The 20,739-nt window shown below is 38.5% G+C and overlaps 1 protein-coding gene across 16 annotated transcripts in view; it reads right to left on the bottom strand.

Annotated features, from left to right (window-relative positions):
• Window positions 1–20,739, bottom strand: part of lrmp (lymphoid-restricted membrane protein) — a 34,813-nt gene that overhangs the window by 6,497 nt on the left and 7,577 nt on the right. For 14 of the 16 annotated variants that reach the window (XM_008401256.3, XM_008401258.3, XM_017302783.2 and 11 more), the window contains exons 5-30: window positions 20,270–20,331; window positions 20,101–20,176; window positions 19,840–19,998; window positions 19,630–19,747; window positions 19,312–19,362; window positions 19,120–19,197; window positions 18,884–18,940; window positions 18,280–18,339; window positions 17,927–17,991; window positions 17,734–17,827; window positions 17,402–17,548; window positions 16,901–17,002; window positions 15,693–15,844; window positions 14,460–14,577; window positions 13,445–13,718; window positions 11,876–11,928; window positions 9,807–9,903; window positions 9,276–9,453; window positions 5,693–5,780; window positions 3,237–3,283; window positions 3,057–3,145; window positions 2,800–2,933; window positions 756–840; window positions 586–640; window positions 469–496; window positions 198–338 (exon numbers count right to left, since the gene is read on the bottom strand). In XM_008401256.3, the coding sequence (XP_008399478.2) occupies window positions 198–338; window positions 469–496; window positions 586–640; window positions 756–840; window positions 2,800–2,933; window positions 3,057–3,145; window positions 3,237–3,283; window positions 5,693–5,780; window positions 9,276–9,453; window positions 9,807–9,903; window positions 11,876–11,928; window positions 13,445–13,718; window positions 14,460–14,577; window positions 15,693–15,844; window positions 16,901–17,002; window positions 17,402–17,548; window positions 17,734–17,827; window positions 17,927–17,991; window positions 18,280–18,339; window positions 18,884–18,940; window positions 19,120–19,197; window positions 19,312–19,362; window positions 19,630–19,747; window positions 19,840–19,998; window positions 20,101–20,176; window positions 20,270–20,331 (2,608 nt within the window). The remainder of the gene's footprint in view (window positions 1–197; window positions 339–468; window positions 497–585; window positions 641–755; window positions 841–2,799; window positions 2,934–3,056; window positions 3,146–3,236; window positions 3,284–5,692; window positions 5,781–9,275; window positions 9,454–9,806; window positions 9,904–11,875; window positions 11,929–13,444; window positions 13,719–14,459; window positions 14,578–15,692; window positions 15,845–16,900; window positions 17,003–17,401; window positions 17,549–17,733; window positions 17,828–17,926; window positions 17,992–18,279; window positions 18,340–18,883; window positions 18,941–19,119; window positions 19,198–19,311; window positions 19,363–19,629; window positions 19,748–19,839; window positions 19,999–20,100; window positions 20,177–20,269; window positions 20,332–20,739) is intronic. The other 2 variants (XM_017302781.2, XM_017302782.2) reach the window with 2 other exon arrangements.

Genomic DNA, 20,739 nt, shown 5'->3' with positions numbered 1-20,739 from the left:
TTTTTTTTTTAATATATATTTTTAAGGGCCAGAAATACCACAAATCAGCTGATTTAGAAGATTAAATTAATTCAACATTCATTTAAGCTTCTGGAAATAATCCAACGTTTGGCTCAGTTGTACTGAAACAGGGGAAGAGAAAACATGCAGGGTAACTATTCTCTAAGAAGTGAAGAGTTAAAGGTTCAAATTTGGACCTGCAACAAGCCTTGGCAGCTGGATACTTCTCTGCGAACATTTTCTTCTGCGAGGTCACGCGACCTCTCCTCCAATCGGAGCCTTTTCTCCAGGGTGAACATGTCACATTTGAATCCCAGTGCGAGGCGCTGGAACTCTGCCTGGAAAAGTAAAACACATTGCACTGCAGACATTTTCATAAAAGCTATCTAAATGGCTATCTTATTCCTAAATTAGCCGCCCAAAGCAAACAAATTCTTCACATATTCCAAAGTTAGTTGCTCTGGTTACCTCAATCTCCTTATCAGTAGGTGATGAGCTAAAGAAAGAGTTTGAGAGAATCATTCCTTAAATAGTTCAGGACTCGTTTTAAAAAAAAAAAAGGGCCATAAGTGTCTGGTATCTTACCTGTTCCTGTCGTCTTTGAAAACATCGTTGGAGTCAGAGGTCATGGATGAATCCGCTAGAAAACGAGCCGGTAAATGTTTTAGACCACACAAAACTTGAACAACTGAATTCACTTTAAAGTGTGAAATGACTTTATATTCAGGAGCTTTCAATGAATGCATCTGACTTACATCGTCTCCTAGGGGCCAGGCTGATCTCACTTGGTTCATCCTGGATATGCTTCTTCTCAGCAGCATCCATGATGTGTGCCAGATTCTGCAAAGTTTGTACAAAACATTCCGTCTCTTCCTCCTTTTTTTGCATTTTCTGCTCTGGCCCCTCCATTTCAGACAACTCTTTACTGTCAATTCCCGTCTTTTTAATTTGTCTTTTTACTCCTTCCTCCTTCCGTTAGAACAATCGACAAGACTATTATTTAGAATGAGCCTCTCCTTATTGGAGATAAAAATCAAACTGCTCCGTTCTTCCCTCCCTCTCTTCGATAGGCTCACACGGTCGTACACATGCAAAACTGGAAAGACAACAACTTTTTCCAGTTTACATGTTCAGGCTGCAATACACCAACGTAGAGTCTTGTTGTGGGTGGAGGAATTTTATCTACATGTTACAATCTTCACTCAACATTTCAGGTTGTTTAAGGAGACTGCTGAAAAAGGTCGTAATATTTTGGAGCATGTTCTAATGATGGTAATTTGTTTGCACTTAATGACTCAAAGAGCAGCTTCTTGATATCAGTCTTACTAAACACAAAGCTAACTGGTTGATGAGGAGTTATCAAGCATATGCAGCTACAACAATAAGCTTTTCCAGCACCCTAGCTTCAGACAGAAACCAAGAAGCCAGGATTGCCCTATATGGGTTAACCAGAAAACTAGATTTTTGCGTTCAATTTTACAAGCTACACCCAGGCTTAAGAGACCTATAACCTAGGACTCCACGGAACCACAGGTAAAGCCTATATCTTCAAGGGGAAAAATAAAACAAAACCATTTCATGAGTAGCTCACCTACCAAAACTATTCCAAGAGCATATCAACAATTCAACCAGAAGGTCACAAAACAACACACAACAGACTGCAGCACTGTAAACCTTAATTTTCTGAAATTCAGTCACATTTCATGGTTCAACAATAAGGATCGGGCTACAATGGAACTCACTGTACAGTTCAAAGGTCAAAACCATTCCTGGTAAAAATGAACACACGACCGTCTGACATGCACCAAAAAAACATCAACTTCAGGACTCCAAAGTTCTTTGTGAATATTAGTTTGTGCCCTTAATGTTAAGTCAGCTTATGCTATGCAACAGACTAAGCACTAGAAAATCCCTCTCTGACTGGTCCACTCTAAAACATTAATTCTTATTTTTTGAGCTATTCTAAAACTTGACTAATCCAGAACTTCCATTGGATTAGATTTGGATTTTGATGCTTTATTCAGGCTGTTCCTGGTTGAATTCCCTCCAACTCGGTTGAATCAAAATATTTCTACAAAAAAGAGGGGTGAGGCATTTGCTAGATTCTTCCACACTAATCTAAAAGATTTATTGCCATTTAATTAAAGTTGTTGCAACCAACAGTTGCAAAAGCAGTTTTTAGCTAACAGGGACAGATTGTGAGATGTGAAAAAATGATCTGAAACACAACAGTCACAAAAGAGCGAAAAATAGATTTGCAAGGAGGCAAATAATTTCACATCACTGTATTCAAATATAGTGCAAGTGGATGAAGACGCCATTTCTCATTTTTCTATTAAATAAAAAAAAAAAGTTTAAATCCTGTTGCTTTGCTATATTCGTAGTGTTTTTACAGAGGTGATGCTTGTTATAAAAGGTTGAGAACTGATCTCCAATTTCCAGTTTTTCAGGCCTAAAACTAACAAAATAAAAATCCTCAGAACAGGGTTTCTCCCAGTGTACTACAAGCCTGGCGGGCCACCAGGCTTTACTTGCCTCCCACAAGGCCAAGTTTGTTTATTTATTATAGGTTTTAAGACTTTATAGTTGGTGTTTAGATGTTGCTAATAATGTCTTCCAATAACACATAATTACCTAGTTATATTTTCATATTTCCTAATTTTGTATTTTCACATTTCAAAGCCCTACCAGTGGGCTTAGCATGTTTTCTAGCGGAAACCCTGTCTTAGAAACCTATATAAACCTATATAAAATAATAAATAAATCAATTTATACAGTCTATTTTATGCCATGGCTTACCTGTGAAAAGGGGAGGTTAGAGGATGTGCTGCTCTTTCCACCTCCTGATTGGCTGTTTGGTGCGATCTGTGATTCTGACTGAGGAGAGCCGCTCTCAGAGGTGTTTGGCCCATTGCTTGTGAGCTGGTTCATCGCTTGGAAGAACATTAAGCGAGTCAAAGAGTCAAAGGTACTCATATATGTAAGAATGTATATGCAAAACACCAGCTGCATATCCTGCTTTCATACAGATTAGATGTTTTGTTTGCTCCTTTTACCTGCCACGCTGGTTGGAAGAGCTCGACCATCAGCCGTATCGTCCTGAACCATCTCTTCTTCCTCTACCAGCACAGGTAAGAGACTTGTGCTGCAAAAGAACACACTTTACAGGTAAAACACCACAACACTGCAAATCTGAAGCATAATTACGTGACGACAAAAAACAAACAAAACCTCACCCGTCCTCAGCTGCTGATTTATCTCCTGACGGGTCACGATTAAGGCTCTGAAAAGAAAAACAAAGAAACCCCTAAAGTTTAAAAAAAAAAAAAAAGGCTTTCCCTCTCTCTTGTGTTCCACATGATTTGATATTAAAAAGAAGAACCACAGAGTGTACCTGTCCCACGGCAGAGTAATGCCATCTGAGCTTTACAGAGTGTGGAAGAGAGATGAGGCTGACTTCTTATATAATGTGAAAGTCAGGCACACACAGAGAGAGAGAGCTCTGCAGCTTTATAAGTGTGTGCATATCGGGCTGGAAATGGTACCAAGTTGACACAGGCATAATACTAAGTGGTGGAGGCGGACTGGCTGAAAACAGTGTGAACGCTCTCACACAATGGGAGCGAGGTGAGAGCTCAGATCAGTGCAGTGGCATCTTGTGCAATGAGTGTACATAATATCCGTTATGACGCAGCTTAGAGTGAACAGGTTTGCTTTAACGTTTCACTGAAAAACAACAAAAGGAGAACTTTTGTACCATTTTGTACTTAAAGCAACAAATGCTGCCAAGAGACCCATAACGGTTTAACTATAACAACAGTTGAAAGACTTTTTTATTCATTAGTACTTATTTATGTGACGATAAATTAGCAGTGTGCAATAGTTGATTTGTTTTCCTACAGTCCGTTTAGATTTTGGATTAAAAACAGCACATAATAAAATGTACCAGGAGTCTGGCTGGTGTCGAGAACTGAATGATTTCCAGCCTGATCGGCCACTTGGAACCCAGAAATCAAGTCTTATTTTAATTAAATCAACAGACCAAACATAAGCACTGACCATAGCACTCTTCAACATAGAAGTAAGTCCAGAAAACTACTCAGTTGACTTGTACTTAGAAAAACATTCCTTTTTGCATTCACACTTAACTGACTATCCTACATTTTATCAGTTGATTACTGGATTAGGATCTAATCTACACACAGCCGTGACCTGGAGCAAGCAGGTATAGAACACCAACAAGAGCAGATCATCACGGTTGTTTACTCACTGAACAAAATTAGACAAATGGAGCCAATTTTCCCCAATTAAATCTAACAAAAATGATGTAAAATGTTTGTTCATGCTGGTTTCTGGCGCAAAAATTCTCACCTCTACCAATATCGTTATAAATATATTAAATAAAGTCTGAGGGTAGGTCAAATGTCAAAAGATAAAAAATACTTTGATATTCCTTTTGGGTTGGATCACCAAGGGGTGCTGTGATCTTTGAGGCGGTATTATGTACTTTATACCATAATCAAGTAACTATGTTACCTTGAGTTGTTATGGAAATGCTGTACATCATTCATGACTTAAAAGTCGACGCCTTGAAATTGGTCCTTTGTTTCTTTAAGAATCTCCTGCTCTTTCAGACACGAGCACTTGCAAAGTGTTTAGGCACCCTGAAAGGTCTTTTAGATCAGGGGATCCGGGTCCAAAACTCAAGCGCTACCATTCCACAACAATTAGACACATCCCTGCTCAATCACACCTGAAATAAATGACAGAACTCCCTCACCAGCATCTGCAAAATCCAGGCAACAAGCCTTTCTATTTGCATAGGAGTCTCACCTTTCACCTACACAAAGCGACTAATGTGGCAGCACTATGTGAAACTTGCAGGCACAAAACATCAGCAGCAAACAAGGATCAATATAACTACCAGCTTCAGAAGAGCCAAAAATCATCATAAATACAATTTCTTTAAAAATATATTGAATCCCTGTAGTTGTTGTCGTTTTATTGTGTGCAAAAATGTAATCATAGAAGTACCACCTGGATTTTATAAGAATGTTTCACTGTAATAAATTATTTTTTATCAATTTCTGATTTTGTAATAATGCACAACTATAATTTTAATGAAGAACAGACAATCAGCAAAACCACATACTGCATTAAGAAAATTACACCGTCTCAGAAGATTAATTAGGGGACAAGAAACAACAGACTTTTTGAATAAGTAGAGCTTTCAAAGCAAAAATGTTAATTATCTGCTCGTCAAGGAAATATTTCCGTTTATCACTTTAAAGTGGCTACAATTCATTTATTGTCCTTCATAAACACATTTGACACGCTGTTTAAAAACCTGAAACAAAAGTAAACTAGAGACCAAAACGAACAAAAAAAATTCTCAACATTGATGCTGATAAGTCATTTATAGTGATAATTACTTCACATACTTGGGAAGAGGTTTCAGTAAAGCTGGAAACCATCTTGATTTAAACATCTTTGCCAAGCTCAGAGCTACTTTTACTTTGTGATCTCAAATGAGTCTTTTCATCGTAACAAACAAAAAAAAAAAAAAAAACAGGGGCCAAACAGAGACTGACTGTCAAAAAGGAGAAGAGGAAGCAGCAGCAGGCTGGTGCTGAAGAGAAGAGAGGAAACTCTTTTCCCCCACGTATTAAAGGACTTCCTCTCCGTTACTAACCTTATGCCGGCTCATGTCTGCTGCGCTTGCATCTAGCTCGTTTTCTTTCTCCTCTTCTTGCCTGGGATCCTCACCGGTCAACAGGATGCTGACCAAAAACGAAAGGTCAGAGTTTAAGTGTCAGACACTATGCGTTCTTTTAGATTCTCGCTGTGCAAAATTAGACCACAACAAAGTACATCTGATCTGACAGCTGCAGCAGAAAGACATAGAAGGCTTTAGTCTGTTTGGAGGTGGACTTTGTCTATGCAAAGCACGGCCACAGAGATACTGATTCAACTGGGAGCTCCTCCTACACAGAAAAACACCAATTTGACTGGCAAATATGGCCAAAGTCATAGGGAAATGATGAAACTAAAATGCCAACTGCACTTGGCTGGTAATAAAACTCAAAGGTTAGTGAGATAAGCATGAGGAGGATGCTCTAACAGGATGCATGACAAGGTCGCTTTCTTCAGTGCTTTAATATAAAGGTGTGATTCTCATATGCCACCATCTGAACCCATTCCTGTATAACCCATTCCTGAGGGAAAAATAAAGACTTAGAATACACAGCGGTCACTCTTTTCCAATTTGCATAGTATTATTTTTCACAGTATTTTTTTTTTTAGATCTGCTGGCTGCTGTGCGTCACAGAGCAGCAACAATATTAACAATCAGTAATGACATTCTTCAGGATATTCTAGTTCTGCTTTTTCATTGGATAATCCCTTTTTGTCCATGACATGTTGACATGCAAATGTACAGTACGGATGCACAGATGAACAGAACAACAAGCAGGTGCTCATTTTGCGACTGATTGTTGAAACTTGTCATGTTTCCTAGAAGTTAGGTATGGTGTTAAAAGTATATCAAAGTTTTAATACCATTAAAACCTTCTGCTACTCGTTTTACCGCTTAAAATCATTTTAATAAGATGCTAGCTAGGTAGCCGTTAGCTGGATGAAAGATAGCTCCCAGTCTTTTCCCAATAATGAGAAGGAAAAAATTCCACGTTATGGAAATGCTTCCATTGGTAAGTAGCACAAAGAATCATGGAGAAAAGAAAGAAGAACCAACCTTAATAAAGCAATGTTCTTTCAAAACTACAGCTGCTTAGCTATAAGTAGCATGTCTGTAGTCAAGAAACCAACTGTAGGGAGGTTTCCTCAGCAGATACCCTGGCTAATAGCAAGCAAATATCTGCTTATTATACATTATTAATATCCAAGAACAACTGGAAATCAGTTCACACAAATAGGAGACTATTATTACTACATTAGGCCAGTATTTATTCTATATTTAACTTTATTTTATGCATCAATGTGCTGACATTGGACTTGATAAAAAAAACAGTGCATCATCACTACCATCAGATGACATGTTCAGAGTGCCGTAATGCTAGGAACATGTCAATTTGCACCTTCAACTCCCCAACTGGTTTTGTTTAGTAATTCTCTCAGCGATACAGACGTCTCTATAACTTATTGACCTCTGCTTCTTCAACTTCTTCCTTCACTAAATTTTCTATCATGTTTGGGTGTAACTTATTTATTTAAATACAACTGCATAGTCCATCATTTTCATAGTGGTAGGAATATTTGTTACCTTATAGTTTTAACCAGAAACAATGTACCGTATTTTCCGCACTATAAGGCGCAATGGATTATAAGGCGCACCTTCAATGAATGGCCTATTTCAGTGTTTCTCAACCTTTTTCAGCCCAGCGCCCCCTTAGCCTTTATCCAGGTCCCTCACTGCCCCCACCAAAGAATTTACAGGCTACTTTGCATTGACCATTATTTTATTATTAATATTACTATCACCATTGTAGATGTTTTGATTTTTATGCTTGTTTCTGTATTTATCATCCAAAATAATTTCCCAGAGAACAAAAAAAGTCATGGGAATAGAAATTATTTTCACAGGCTATTAAAAATGCAATGAACATTAAAGTTAAAATCGGTAGGCCTAACAGCAGCCAATCAGAGTGGAAAAAATATTCTTATTCTTTGCCATTTTCTAGTTGCTAAATATTCCACAAAATGACCAGATAAAAGATGTTCAACATGCCAGTTTAAACTTTGATCTATTTGCAAAACAACTGAGCTCTTCAACATTAAAACATGGGTAGAACTGTAACTACATTAATCATAACTCTTCTTCTCTTCAGTGTTTCTGCCGGTTTCTGGTGGTGCAGCTCTGTGCTGCCTTCAGGAGAATGGGACATCAGAGTTTCACATGGCATTTAATGTGCAAACCAGAACTTTCAGTGGAAAAACAAAAGTTCCAGATCCTTTTAATGCCATACAAATATGAGACAGAAACATGGATTATATCTATATATAGACCTGTCTATTGATTTATAGATTTATAGTTTTACTGGACAGAAATTACAAAGAACAAATTTGGTTCTTAATCAAATCCTAATGAGTCAAACTGAAAGTGTCATGGAGTCGTCAGCCTCATGACATTAACACTGACATGAAAAATAATATCTAATCTAATTAAAAACAAATAAGTGATCAGTTCTTTACTGTTATGGTCTGTAAGATATATTTATTCTCAGCATTAGATGTGGCCTCAACAAATCCATGGCACTTCAACAATATTATTTTACCTTTTATCTGGAAATAGTGTCTGTTTATTTTTGCCATATAGTCCTCTGTATTAATTATTGCTCAAAAGGTCTTGCCATACCAGTTTATTCCTCTGTATTTACTTTTGTTTTAGTTTATTCTTGCATTTTGTTCTTTATTCATTTCCATTTAGTTTCCTTTGATTAGTATTATCCTCTCTTAGTTTATTGCTATGTCCACTTTAGTTTATTTCCTGTTGCTAGATTTATTTGATCATTTATCCACGGTACCGCCCACGTTGAGAACCGCTAGCCTATTTTAAAACTTTTTTCATATATAAGGCACCCCGCATTTTAAGGCACATAGAATAGACTCTTCAGTTTGGGTTGCCAATTTGTTCCGTACTCTATTATTACACATCCACATTTGTAAAGAAGTGGTCCCCGAGTACTTTATATAGTGGGCTGCCCCAATCATTGTTTCACTCACGGTGTTGGTGTTGCGATATTGTGCCCAACTGCTTTCTGGGTAACACAGACCAACTGACACGCTGCCTCTGTCTCTCTTCCCCCGCCCCTCCGACCTCCCCTGGCTTTAAATTTATTATCAAACTTTATTAACAAACCTGCGTTCTGACAACTATCCCAGCATGCACCGCGCACTTCTTCTATGGGGGAAAATGAAGTCGGCGGCTGCAAACCGGAGTTGCTAGACATGTTGTGGCTCAATATTGGTCCATATATAAGGCGTACCGGATTATAAGGCGCACTGTCGGCTTTTAAGGAAATTGAAGGTTTTTAGGTGCGCCTTATAGTGCGGAAAATACGGTAATATCTTTGACACAATGATATTTTACTCACTGTCCCTTTTAATCTTTACAGTCAGTCATATTTAAAAAGTACTCTGAAGTATTATCAACAAGGCACTAATGTAGAAAATACTTTACTTTAGAGACCTCTAGTGGTAAAGCCCACAATTGCAGAGGATACGCGCAAGGCAATTTCCTTTTGAAAACATTGACTCACCCGTCACTCTGGGGAATCTCATCTGCTCCAGGTGACGCGTCGCTTGCAGAAGCCATGTCTGCTTCTGCAGTAGCTGAATCAAGAGGCTTGGAGCTGTGATCCTGTTCAGCCGGTGAGTTTAGAGCTTGAGCTGGAAGGCCAGAGTTGAACTCTGGAAGCTCACTTGTGTCTTCACCTGCTGAGACAAAAACAAAGAACAGAATTTAAAAATAAAAACTTCTCATAGTAAAGTTTTAGTTATCAGTCACAATAATCTACTTGAACTGAATCCTGACGGCAAAGCACCACATTAAGTGGTTTAAGTTTGAAAGATGACGAGCTCCATGAGAAAGGCTGACGATTTAACCAGATTTTGAAAAATCGTTCTCTGCTCTGAACAAACAGCATATTGAGCGAGTCGAGAAATGAGTCATGCCTCGGTTGAGTTTTAAATGCTATCAAGTACGGCTGTAGTCTAGGTGACGTTAGAAGCAGAAGACCGGTGAAGCAGAAATGGAGAAGAGGGAGAAAGAAAGAAAAAAAAAGTCTCACTGTTTTCCGAGTGGGACAGATCAGGGAGAGCAACCGCCTCTGGGTGTGTTATGCCGACAGCCTGTGAGTGGGTGCTCAGTGGTACTGCTGCCGCCTTCTGAAACACACGCAAACAAAATGATAAACATTCATAGCGGGAATGAGGGGAAGGAAGATCAAACAAGTAGCTCACGCTAAACAGCTGGCAGAAACAAAACTTTGCCAGATGAGAAAGTCTTGCACAAGTCAAACTCGGCACATCAGTGACGGGTTGCTTACAAGAGACTTAAATTAAGTATTGCATCAGCTTCAATACGCACAGTTGACAGCATGAATAATGTAGTGAAACCTCATTATAAAACCTTTTATAAACCTCTTAGGTGTTAAATTGTTTGAGCAAGTGGGGAGAATGCAAAACATCCAAGTTTAGATACTGTCTAGTTCAACTCATTACTTTCAACTCGGTGTGATCTTAAGGTTTCATCATAGCCGTTCTATATTAGGAAGCAGGCAGCGTTAGTACAAATATGGAGCCTGCTGCCTCAGAGCAGAGGCAGTGAATCATGACATGTGAAGAACTATTTGGTAGGCAAATGGTAGGGAAAAAAAAAAATGTATGAACAGGATCAGAACTTGAGGGGGGGGGGGGAATCATTTAAGATGCACCCCACGTCAGAAGAAGATGGGCATGTTCTTGTGTTACTAGTACTGAAAACAACCATTCCCATTTTTATTTTTTTTATTTTTACATTTTTATGTTACAATCTCATTCCAAACTGTATTTATCTCCTTCCTCAAGATGTGGAAAAAAATTTGATCAGCAGAAACACCTCAATTTTGAGATGTGTGCACTTATGATTCACAGCTCTTGGCTTTCTATTTTTAACAAATTGACAAAAATATCAAAAACTTTTTCCTCATTGTTACAACGGGTTATTTGTGTGTAGAATTTTGAGGAAAGCAATTAATTTAATACAATTTTGAATAAGACCGTAACAGCAAAATGTGGAAAAAGTGAAGCACATTATGTGCCTTTTGTTTTGCAGGAAACACTTTGTTGCAAAAAAAAAGAAACTGCCAAAAGAAAGAAACCAAGCATATAAGTTTTTTTTATGTAAACCAGCCAGCCACGAAATTAAGCCTATTTTGAAAAACAATTTTAGAAAATCATAATCTCAGTAGTACTTCAGTTGATTCTGAAATATGATGAGCAAATGGTTCCTTTAACACAGACGCAGGAAATGCCTCTGCATCTAACTGCAAAACCGTGAAAGTGTGACTGAAAACCTGTGAGAAGTGTGAAAACAGACGAAAAATTACTCATAACCTGACAGTTTTAAGCTGATTTTCATAAGCAAGAAGTCAAACTAAAATATAAACTTATTTCATAACAGCTTTCAATATGACACAACCAAGAGCAGCTTTAAAGATGATATGGAAATGTTGAGTATGGCTTAAAACTTCCATCATTATTAAAACTTCCAACATTAACAGTCACAATATATACTAAGAAAAGAGACAACAGAGCTTTGAAACTTAACTTATCTGGATCAAGAAACGTCAGCATCAAATCGATTTAAATAGTTGCTCTGCATTTTAAACTATTTGTCAGTCTACTACTAAACTCAATTTGAGATGATTAACAGGTTGTAAGAGAATAAATTTGCACTCCAATAGCATTTAGACTTTTTTTTAAAAATTGTAATAATAAACCTGGTTATTGATGGCGGTAATATATTTAGTGAAATAAATGAAAGCAAAATGGCTTTTATGTGGATATCATGGTGGTTCTTGCTTACGGTAATGCTAAGAAAATACAAATTCATTAATGTTTATCAGTCTGGAAAGGGTTATAATGGCATTTCAAAGGTTTTGGGACTCAAGAGGATCAACATGTGGCCCCCTAAATGGATTAAATCAATCATCTGAAAAAGGCACATTGTATTTACTATGGTTTTGTTGAAAAAAAAAAATAGTGAGATGTAAAAGAAAAAGACATACAAGTGTGAAAAAAAAAATCTGGAGTTTTTTAATCCACTTTATGTAAACACACTTCATTACTGCATCAATTGATTTTGAGGTTATTTTACCTGCAAGGGTTGACAAATGACCTCAGGTTCTGATTGTGTGCAGGCTGCAAAATCTGTAACAAAAAACAAAACAAGAAAATCCCTTAAAGGCTGGAGAAATAAAAATAGACATCAAAACCCCAAAGTTTTGTCTCAAGAGTCATAAAACTGCAGATTTGCTATAAAAGCACAATGGCGGGGCAGATGGGGTAAATGACATGTATGAAGGGGCGTTACGCCTATATTCACCCCGTTCCGTTTGTCTGCCTGCCAGCCACTCATGCAGGAAGAGAAACAGGGATTATCAAGCTCAGTTCGGGGGCTCAGACCACTCGCACACCCGGCCATAGAAGGAACTTGAGGAAGCCAAGAATTCTGGAGATGTGTTGACACACTCGCATCACACTTTGTCTCTCTCAATGTTAAGAAGATCAGAGCTACAACCACCATAGAAGGCAGGGGTCTATTTCCAGGATGTGTGCGTCCATATAATGGTAGACAGTGTACTGCGCACTGGTGCTCTGAAAGTACGCGCAGCCCATGACCCCCATTTCAGTATAACCTGCTGTCACAGACACAAATACGAAGGAAAAATAAGAATCAAGATTTTGATTTTGAGGTACTAAAGTCCCACAAAAATCTCCAGCATAATGAGGGTCATGTAAATGTGTCAAATGAAAAAGAATGAGACAAAAGAAAACAAAAAAAAACTGAATATAGCTGATGCACTTGACTAATCAAATCAGAAGGTTGCAGCTATTATTTGAGTTGAAATAAACAGCAGATTAACTGAACAGCAACAAATGGACCCTGTTGTCTGGTTCATGGTGGCAGCATGTTGGAGCAGCTCTGCTATGTTAGTTTAGATTTGTGCATTTTCTAGATCTTTTTCATAATGTTCTCTTTAGTTTTTAAATGGTGTGCAGCTGGAAAAATTTAGAATTTTTACTATGTGCAACCATGGCAACAATGTATATTTTGCAAGTGGAAGCGGCTGATTAGCATCTTACAAGCTCGAATAATACATCAACTATGACCCCCAATCTCAGAGAAAATAAAGAGGAGGCTTCAGGCAGTCATGAGTGTCACACATCAACATTATTCAGTCAGAGGCCTCTTCAGATTGTTGTAATACAGACTACTACCTGCCCATAGCCTCACCATTCACAACAATTTCAAGATTGTTGAATGACATGAGCTACTACAAAATTTAATTTCATGTACAGTGTGTAGATGATGGAACTCATCTGAGATAAGACCAATGCCACCAATCAGCTAATGTAGAACTTGACATCAACGGCTAAGATTGATTTCTTCTGCAAATCTCGATTTGACAAATATTTCTCCTTCTCAACTTCTGTTTGAAGACCCTACTGTATCAAATCCCTGCTGTTTTTCCATTTGCTTTTGGTTCATGACAAACATAAGGGATGTTTTCCAAACTGATGTCAGTACTCATCACTAGCTCTCAATGGGCACAAAAGATAAGCATCTTAACATAAGATCTTTTAAACACTTTAAATTAAAGATCTGTACCAAAGCATGTCGATTCATTTATCATGCAAACAGGTTACTGCTGCCTCTGCCTACCTCGTCTTCCCTCAGATGTGCTCTGATCAGGTTGAACATCCGTACAGACAGAAGAAAGAGGAGTTGATGCATCTCTCACTTCTCCTTCCCCAGCTGTGTCCACTACCGTCCACCTCTTCTGCCCGTCCTCTTCTTCAACTCTCTCTAGCGAATAGTCTGTTTTTTCCTCAGGGCTGCAGTCTCTTTTCCCATCCTGCACCCAGCAGTTCTTCTCTGCTAGTTCATTTTTCAAGAAGTCCTGTAGAGCAAACTCTTCGTCCCAGTCCAAGTCAGGCTAAGAGAAAAATCATAGAAACAAGAAAAATGTAAGAAAACAGGACAAATCCCATTGATGAAAGTGCTGGAGGTGGCTCTGATAAAGCAGCTCATCTCCTTGTTCCATTTCACCATTTACAATCTGAAACCTACGAGACCAACTGCACCATTTGAATCTACAGGTACTACTAATCTTTTGAGAAAGATTTGAAAGTACCATGACAAGTACATGTTCATTTAATCCACACAAAAAAAGTTTTATCCAAAAGCAAATTACAAGAGGGATCAGGTTATATTCAACCCCTGAGAAAAAGCCATGATTTTTAAATAAGCTTCAAACATCAGCAAAGGGTTGTTTGAATAATTTGAAACTAGGAGCTGCATTACAGCAGAATAATTCACTGTATGTAACAGCAGTGCCACTGTAATGCTCCAGCATGCGCAAGCACGACAATCTGAGGTTTAAAAAGTGTGGAGGTGTGTGGCCTTATTAATTTTTTGTGTGGGCGCTCATGTCCACTTAACTCGCCGGCTCACACTCGGCTGTTCTCTACCAGATGCTCCAGCTGTCTACAAACAAAACAAGCTGCATCACTGCATCTGATAGGCCAAAGTGAACTGTATTAGCGTCATGGATTACGCATTTAAAGTATTAAAAACTGAAACGTAAACCAGTAAACACCTAGACTACATAATGTGTTGCCTGCTTTAACAGAATTAATCAATTGTACAATAACATCCTTCTCCCCTCCTCTCAGACCTCCTCCTCCTCCTCTGGTGCAGGTGTTCGGCATGAGGCCTCTCTGCTGTCTTGAGATATCTTTAGCTGCTCCAGTTCCTCGCACAGCTGCCGCTTCTGGTTCTCCTGCTCCTGCACCCTGGAAGACAAAATCTTCCCAGTTAGATTTTTCCCAAGCAAATCGCAGCACAGGTGCGCAGAACTCCCAAAGTGTCTGGAAGTATCAGAATGAAAACGTATGCACACAAAGCTCCTGGATGAAAATAGACATACGGTACCCAATCCGCAGGCCCATGCAGTGTCCCATTCTGTTGCCCAGGGTGACCAGCGCCAGTTCTCCCACTGGCACTGTATTGATTTCCTCACTTTATTTCTGTAGATGTAGCCTTTAATATTGCAGCACACAGACTAAGATGTGACTTATGCTAAAGCCATGCCTCTGTCTTACAGGCCGTACCTGGACAGCCAATCCACTCTCCCTCTCTGCTCTAATATCACACTGGCCTAAGCCTTTTATAAATCTGAAGGGGATGGCTATCTCCATAAACACACACACACACACACAAGCTCTATCTCTCTCTCATGCGCACACACACACACACACACACACACGCACACGCGCACACACACACACACACACACACACACACACACGAAAGTCCAGGAATGGCCCAAACTTAGTGAGGTAAGCCTTTTGGGGTCGCTGTGGTCAGGATAATTAGCTGGTCGTTCCTCTTTTCAGTACAACTGACTAGCCAACTGAGACAAAGAACAAGCAACAAAAAAATTGGATACTTTCATCTTAAAAAGTCTGCTGTTAGCTTTGACTTTTTAAAGAGAAGAATGAACAGAGAACACAGTTTGTACACTTTTTATGTTAAAGTTTTATACTTTTTCTGAGAAACTTTACCATGAATTTATGAAGAAGATGTTTACTTATGCTAGACTTTAAATATGAAACATGCAAACAAAAACAATAGACACAGGGACACATGGACGAGTGATGGACTGACAGATGGAAGAGAAATCAGACAGAAGGACAAAAAGATGAGCAGATTGACAAGTGGACAGAAGGACAAACAGATAAAAGGCTGCTAAGCTGCATCAGTACTGAAAAAGTTATAATTCTAGCTCCGCCTACTAGAAACCGATTCATCCAATAAGATCACTCTAAACCCAATGTCCCCTGTTCTCATACCAAAAATCCATAAATTCCTCCCATCCAGTCAGATCAGACAACCAGAATGGACTCACCTGACCGAAAGGTGGAGGATCTCAGTGCGGGATCTCCTCATGTTGCTGGCCATTTTGATCAGCTCCTTTTCTAACGAGTCAGTGTACTGAGCCAGCTGATCCAAGCCGACAGCCCAGTCTGCCCTCCTAGCATCGAGCTCAGCCTGCACCGTCTGCAGGCGGACAACGCAAAGGGGTCACCGTCTCTCCAACGGACGAAATGCTACAGGGTGAGCAACCTGTAGCATCTTGTTTTAAAAATACTCATTTTCCCTGCCGTATTGAAATACCACAACATAAAACTAACTTGTACCGCTTTCAGCTCAGGTGTACTAATGCTTTCTGTCTCATTGGGGATGCTTTTTGCTGTTTGACAGTAGAAGGCTAATAAATGCAGAGTGGCAGAAACACAGAAGGCAGGAAAAAAAAAACACTGAGGAAGGGAGGAGGGGAGTGGGTTGTGATCATGGTACAACACTGACTAAACAGCACTGCTTGGATGGAGCCTGTTACATAGTTATATAAGCGAGATCTCCAGAGAGGAGAAATATTGTGTGGGAAGCAGAGAGAGGGAGAAGGAAAGAGAGAGAGCAGATACAGCGATGTGAGGAAGATGGAGAACACAGAACTTTGTGACTCATGTTAGGTATGAAAATAGCTTGTTGCAGACTTAAAGGCAACACATGTAGACTTTTATAAAGTATTTCACCAAAAGCTTTAGCTATACACAAAGTTTTCTTATTTAGTTTTGTTTGGGTAGTGAGATTTGAAAGTGGTCAATTCAGAAATAGAAATATTCTGAAATTTTAATATTTGTGAACTCCTGTGGTGTCGATTATTTAAGACATTTCTGCTGACGAGAGAAAAACAAGACTGATTTATTTAATCATAAAGTTGACAAAAATCAACCATTTTAGGATGTGTGAGATTGAGAGATCCTAGACTGAATTAAAACTCAAAATCACATGAAGCAGCTTCCACTTCTGTATTTTCTTCTACTTTGATGTATGAAAGTAGTCATACTTAAACTTTTGATGGATACATGTCAAAGCTACAAGCCACTACCACTATCTCGCAAATTGATATATAAAAGAGGTCAGCAACATTAAATAGCCTACATGGCTTAAATGAAATTGAACAGTAAACAGCAATGCCACACAATATTAGTAAACTACTCAATATAAGGGAGCCATAGTTAAGATTTTTAAATTAATTGGAGTACATCTGACCTGAAGATCAGGGTCGCTGTTACTGTCTGACTTTGTGTGGTTATCCATCATGTTTTGAATGGTAGATAAGACGCAGCTGGCTTCTTCTTTAAAATCTCTTTTCTGAAAAACAAAGACAGAGCATAATATCAAAGCTAAGGAAGTATAATAAAGGTAAAATCTCTCAAGACACAAGTACTGACCTTCATTTGAAATACTGCTCTAAACCTAACCTATCATTAAAGGACAATCTCTAGTCCTTTGCTCTTTGGCAATGCACTGCAGTTTTCACTCACAGGTTTCAGATGGCAGTCATGTCTTTCTACGCCTATAGAAACACCTTAAACACACTTAAAAAAATCAACTATCCACTGTTGTGTTTAAGTACAATTAAATGTCAGTGAAAATAAAACAAATACAACAGTATGCTATGCTCAAACTGGATGGATTCTGGTTATTCAATATTCAACAGATTTATCAGAAGTCCAGGTCATGGTTTCAGATGTAATCATACTCGATTACCAGTTTGTTTAAGAGACTCTTGTACTCCAGAGCTACATGTTCAGTGTTGGGTCCCTGCAGCATCAGCAACACCTCTCTGTCCAGCGTCTCGTCCAGCGAAGAGACCGGGGTCATTGTAGTGGGCAAATAGTTCACTCCAGCAGAAGTCTGGAAGCATAAGTGATTTTTTAAAATCAATTAGCAAAAGGCCTTGTGCATCACTTACTATCACTTTGTACAAGACTGCGTGGTGAAGAATCAAGTCCTTTCTTGTACAAAATGTTTTCAGTGGATACTTAAATCATACAATGAAAGCTGAGCAAAATAGAGAGAGAGAGTGGAGGGGTGCTGACCTCCAGTGGTGACTGTGCCAGAGCCAGTTCTGTCTGCAGGGATCCCAGGCTGCTCTGGTTTAATCTGTAAGCCACTGACAAAGCCAGACTAGCCCTGTGAGGCAGACAGGGTAACGGGTTAAGGGAAAAAATTTACTTTCTTCCTCTGAAAAAAGGAGCCTTTTTTTTTTACTAAATGACTTGAGATACTTACCCAGCGAGATCTGGAAGAATCATCTGTATTTGGGTCTCAAGCTTGTTTTTATCCTTCCTCAGCAGCTGGATTAGAGACAATGAGAGGCAACAATATATTTTCAAAAGAGAGCAAGTGATTTAGTAAATGACGAGTTCATTACTGGGCATAAATGTTTTAAATGACAAATATTTAATTTAATTCAACAAATGTTCTAATTTTTTTGGATAATATCTTGTCTTCAGTCTGACTTTAGGCATGGATGAGAGTCATCAGTTCACTTTAACTCGATGGCAGGAGAAAGTAAAATAAACATTTTAGTACACATACAACTCATATATAACTCATAATGTGATGTATGTTACAAGACTGACCTCTGTGATGGCAGAATATTCCTCGACAGCTGCCTTCAGCTCATTTATCTGTCTGTTCTTCTGCAGGAAGTAAGCGGTACAGGTTTGAGGTTTGTAAAAATTGCCGCTGGTCATTTTACTGGGATTTCATTTGAGAGACCAACGCAAAGTAGTGCATAATTGTGAAAAGGAAAAAAAAAAGGTGACATGGTTTCCAATTCTTTCAAAAATAAAATCCAAAAACTTGTGGAGTGAATAGTTTATAGATCAATCTTTCACCATAATAAAAGCCAAAAGTGGACACGATCTGGTGTGTATTTACTAAAATATTTACACCAGTTTTCTTTACATCAGAGAAAACGGAACATAAATGCACAATAAACAGATTTAGATTTTTTTTAATAATCTAAAATCTATTGAAAATCTAGTAATGTTAAATTTGCACATTACAATGCTGTATTATTTCATGTCACGTTTTAAAATCTACACAAAATGCATAATTTGAGGCTGAAATTTAAGAGGTTTTAAACTTCTTGCAATGCACCTGATTTTAGCTTTATTGGTAAAAAATGACTGCATTGATTAATAGCAGCTTTAGAACAGTACACTTGACAAGTGAACTCACCTCCACAATAATAGATTCTTTTTCACCAATGACGGCATCAAAGGAGTGATTTTGCAGCTGGATAAAGTGCAAAAACATAAATGTGGATCACTATTATTATGCAAAGATACTTTTAAAAGTTCACAATTTATGTTAAATGACTGACTATACGTTATAGAAAGCTGTCTCATTAGTATCCAACCAAGCAGTGGTGCATAATGGGGGTATTGGGAATAATAGACAAGTGGTAGACATACCTGAAGGTCAGCGTTAAAGTCACACAGCTCCCTTATTTTGTTCTGGAGCTCATCTGTCTCCATGGTGATCTTAAAGTTCTAGAAAATCAATCAGTCAGACGCTTGAACAAATAGTCAGCTCCGTTCGGATTGGATCATGTTATTAGTATTTGCAGTAATTATGTCTGGTAAGTGAGGTTGTTTACTCAGTACCTCTTCCTGAAGGGATGCAATCTGGGTAATCAGGTTCTGATTTTCTCTCTCCTAGGAAAAAAAATTATATCCATACATAACTGCATGCCATGCAGCTTTCTTACATTTGGAAACCTCAGACTAAATATTTATGTAAATCAAGTCTGATGACATAATATTTATAATCTATAAAGGAAAACAAATAACTAGTGATGTGCTAAGAAACTAACACCAGGGCTTTAATTAAACTCAAACCACAAAGCTTTGTAATTTCAGAACAGATCGCACTATCCATTAACACCAAAGATCTCTTCTTCAGCCTCAAGATGCATGACTAACCATACGCTTGCTGTGTGCCGAGGCGCGAGCTCTCCCTTCTTCTGTACAGCTCAATGTTGCCTTCATCTCTTCCACCTCTTCTTTCAGCATCTTCTCCTTCTGTGCAAGTTGTTGGTTTCTGTCGTAAAATAAGAAGGACGGATAAGGCCAAAATTGGCTGCTTCAGTAGGCCAGCACTTCACATTTGTGAGAGAATTAGGAGAAACTTACACCCTGGCTTGACTGCGTAGGTCCTCGTTTTCCTCTACCAGTTTCTGGTTGCTCTCCTCCATGCTCTCCACCACCTGCTTCAGTTTCCGTACCTCTTCCTGAAGCTTTTGGTTGCTCATTTGAAGATCAGCAACACAATATACCAGCTCTGATGTTTCACTGGGAAGGGTAAATGAAAAACACAAACACTTGTCTGTAAATAATACCCTATATGCAAAATACTGTGTGACGGATAAAACAAAAAAAACTTGGCGGACTTACAATTCCACTCTAGATGTCTCTCCACCAAAGGCCTCCAAGCTTCCCGATGTCATATTTAGCAACATAGACCTTCTGGCTGCAAAACACACAAACAAAAACCAACGAAGTCTCTACATGTTTACTACAAGTTGCATCTACAGGTCAGATGTGTGGTTAAATTAATATTCACCAGAGGCACTATCTTTGAGTTTAATTGAGTCTTCCTGGATGTTGTTCTCTGCTGAGACATCTCTGTGATAAAAAAAACAAAAATCAAAGTGAGCTCATTTTTAACAGACAGTTATTATACAAGAGTTCAAGCGTCCCAAAATAAACTGAAAAAGCAACAAGGAGTTTAAGAAATGTGAAATGCTTTGTGTGAGTAATCTACTGACATCTCTACTTTGGTCATATTTGTCTAAAGGGGAAGAGATGTTTGCCCCCATGTATGGCACCATGTTCAAAGCAAACAAAAAGAGAAAGATTTCAGCACAATGCCTCATAGTAACTTAGATAACATAGATTCAAGACCCTGGAATCTTGCAGTCATTTAGTCAATCATAAACTCGTCAGAATACCAGAGCATTAAAAGTTAATTTATTTGTATCACAACTAAAGCTAAGCCAAGACTACTGCTGCTACTGGATAGATTAGTGAACA

Source organism: Poecilia reticulata, chromosome 23 (assembly GCF_904066995.2).
Source record: "Poecilia reticulata chromosome 23, P_reticulata-male-v2, whole genome shotgun sequence".
NCBI classification, from domain to species: Eukaryota; Metazoa; Chordata; class Actinopteri; order Cyprinodontiformes; family Poeciliidae; genus Poecilia; species Poecilia reticulata.
This window is presented reverse-complemented; position numbering and strand designations above follow the sequence as displayed.